Source organism: Delphinus delphis, chromosome 2 (genome assembly GCF_949987515.2).
Source record: "Delphinus delphis chromosome 2, mDelDel1.2, whole genome shotgun sequence".
Taxonomy (NCBI): domain Eukaryota; kingdom Metazoa; phylum Chordata; class Mammalia; order Artiodactyla; family Delphinidae; genus Delphinus; species Delphinus delphis.
In genome coordinates this window covers 76585577-76587391 of record NC_082684.1, presented here as the reverse complement: position 1 = coordinate 76587391, position 1815 = coordinate 76585577, and the positions used below count along the sequence as shown (strand labels likewise).

Here is a 1815-nt window from a genome sequence, read left to right as displayed (position 1 = left end):
ATGTGTTGCCCCCAAGTTGAGTTATAAAATCTATAGCCCATTCTGGGACTTCCCTAATGGCGCAGTGGTTAAGAATCCGCCTGCCAACGCAGGGGACACAGGTTCGAGCCCAGGTCCGGGAAGATCCCACTTGCTGCAGAGCAACTAAGCCCATGTGCCACAACTACTGAGCCTGAGCTCTAGAGCCCGTGAGCCACAACTCTTGAGCTCTTGTGCCACAACTACTGAAGCCCACGTGCCTAGAGCCCATGCTCCGCAACAAAAGAAGCCACCGCAATGAGAAGCCCGTGCACCGCAACGAAGAGTAGCCCCTGCTCGCTGCAACTAGAGAAAGCCCGCACGCAGCAACAATGACCCAACGCAGCCAAATAAATAAATAAAAATAAAAAATCTATGGCCATTCTGCAGCCAGTGATATTTTTCATTTAGGAAATCAGACCCAGTGGCAGAGCTCTGTCCTGCACAGGATGCCTGGAATTAGATTTGTTACAACAGAAGCAGCAGTGGTCCATCCCTGGGTATGCACTGATCAGCAAATGATAAAACAAAGGGCTCATTGCATAAGTGGACCATGTCCTAATCTGTGCGTTTCTTCATGTCCTAGATTCAGAACCCTCCTTGTTCTGCTAGCCCCACCCACAGGGGCTGCTCTATATCTCCAGACCCAAGAACTGGGGGGATACCAGCTGCCCCTGAGCGCCAGGCCCACCAGCTGGATCTGTTCTCACAGGAGCCACAGCAGAGATACTGGGTAAGACAATGAGCCCCAGAGCTGGAACAGGAGAGACAGCAATGAAGCAGCAACTGGGGGAGCGGTGAGCTGAAGTTAGTGCCCAGGACACATGACAGACTTTGGGGAGCGGAGGGGAAAGGAGCTAGAACCACAGTGACAGCAGGGGGCCTGCAGGGTGAGTGAGGAGGGAGTGTGTTATTTGTGGGCCGGGATACAGAAGATACCCTTCTTTTCACAGGAAACATGGTTCCAAGACAGCAGAATGCCCAGCTTCCTCTCCTTTTGCTGCTGGGGCTCTTGGGAATGGTGATCTCAGTCCACGCCCAATTAACCCCGGCTCAGAGGTTTCAGATTCAGCACCTAAATATGGGCAACCGTCGATGCGATGATGCAATGCGGGTGGTTAACCGTTACAGAACGTCATGCAAAGATAAAAATACTTTTCTCCACACAACGTTTGCTGATGTAGCTAGTGTTTGTCACACCAGAAATGTACCCTGCCGTAGATCACGCAGGACGAATTGTCATAGAAGCCCACGTCCAGTGCCTGTAACCTACTGCAACCTCACCGAAAATGCACGTGATTATACGAACTGCCGTTATGAACAGAGAAACGTTACGAGGATCTACATCATTGCGTGTGGAAACAGATTACCACAGGACGATGCCAGGTACCCCGTGGTTCCAGTTCACTTGGATGACATCATCTAAACTCTGGGCCAAAACTTTGGGCCATGCTCATTTGCCAAGCGCCACAGTCCTGTCCCACCATCCACCCCAGAGATCAGCATCAGTCCTCATCTCACCAGCCTCCAGGTCCCTTTAAGCTTTGCGCAGCTGAAGCTCCTTGTGCACGCACAGTAAACTTTGCAGAATTACCTACAAGGCTCCATGTGTCTGTTTGTGCTCTTCTGTCATGTAGTTACATTCTCGTCCTAGAGGCTTTTCCCCTTCTTCTAATCTGAGGTTTGTGGGAAATAGACGTGAGGATAAGAGGCTCCTTGTGTCATGAAGTTGTGCAGACTTTTCCTTCTCTCTGCTTTAGTCCAGGAAGCTGCGGCTTCCACTCACAGCGGCCTATT

At 51.0% G+C, this 1815-nt stretch overlaps 1 protein-coding gene across 1 annotated transcript; it reads left to right on the top strand.

The window, feature by feature from the left end:
* Nucleotides 1-697: 697 nt before the first annotated feature.
* LOC132419625 (eosinophil cationic protein-like) lies at nucleotides 698-1496 on the top strand. The gene is made up of 2 exons (XM_060003520.1): nucleotides 698-751; nucleotides 972-1496. Exon 2 carries the CDS (start codon nucleotides 977-979, stop codon nucleotides 1442-1444), a length of 468 nt encoding a protein of 155 aa, XP_059859503.1. The 5' UTR covers nucleotides 698-751; nucleotides 972-976; the 3' UTR covers nucleotides 1445-1496.
* The last annotated feature ends 319 nt before the right edge of the window (nucleotides 1497-1815 follow it).

Bases quoted from the DNA above. Each gene is read 5' to 3' on its own strand.
- LOC132419625 (XM_060003520.1), top strand. From the start codon at position 977: ATGGTTCCAAGACAGCAGAATGCCCAGCTTCCTCTCCTTTTGCTGCTG.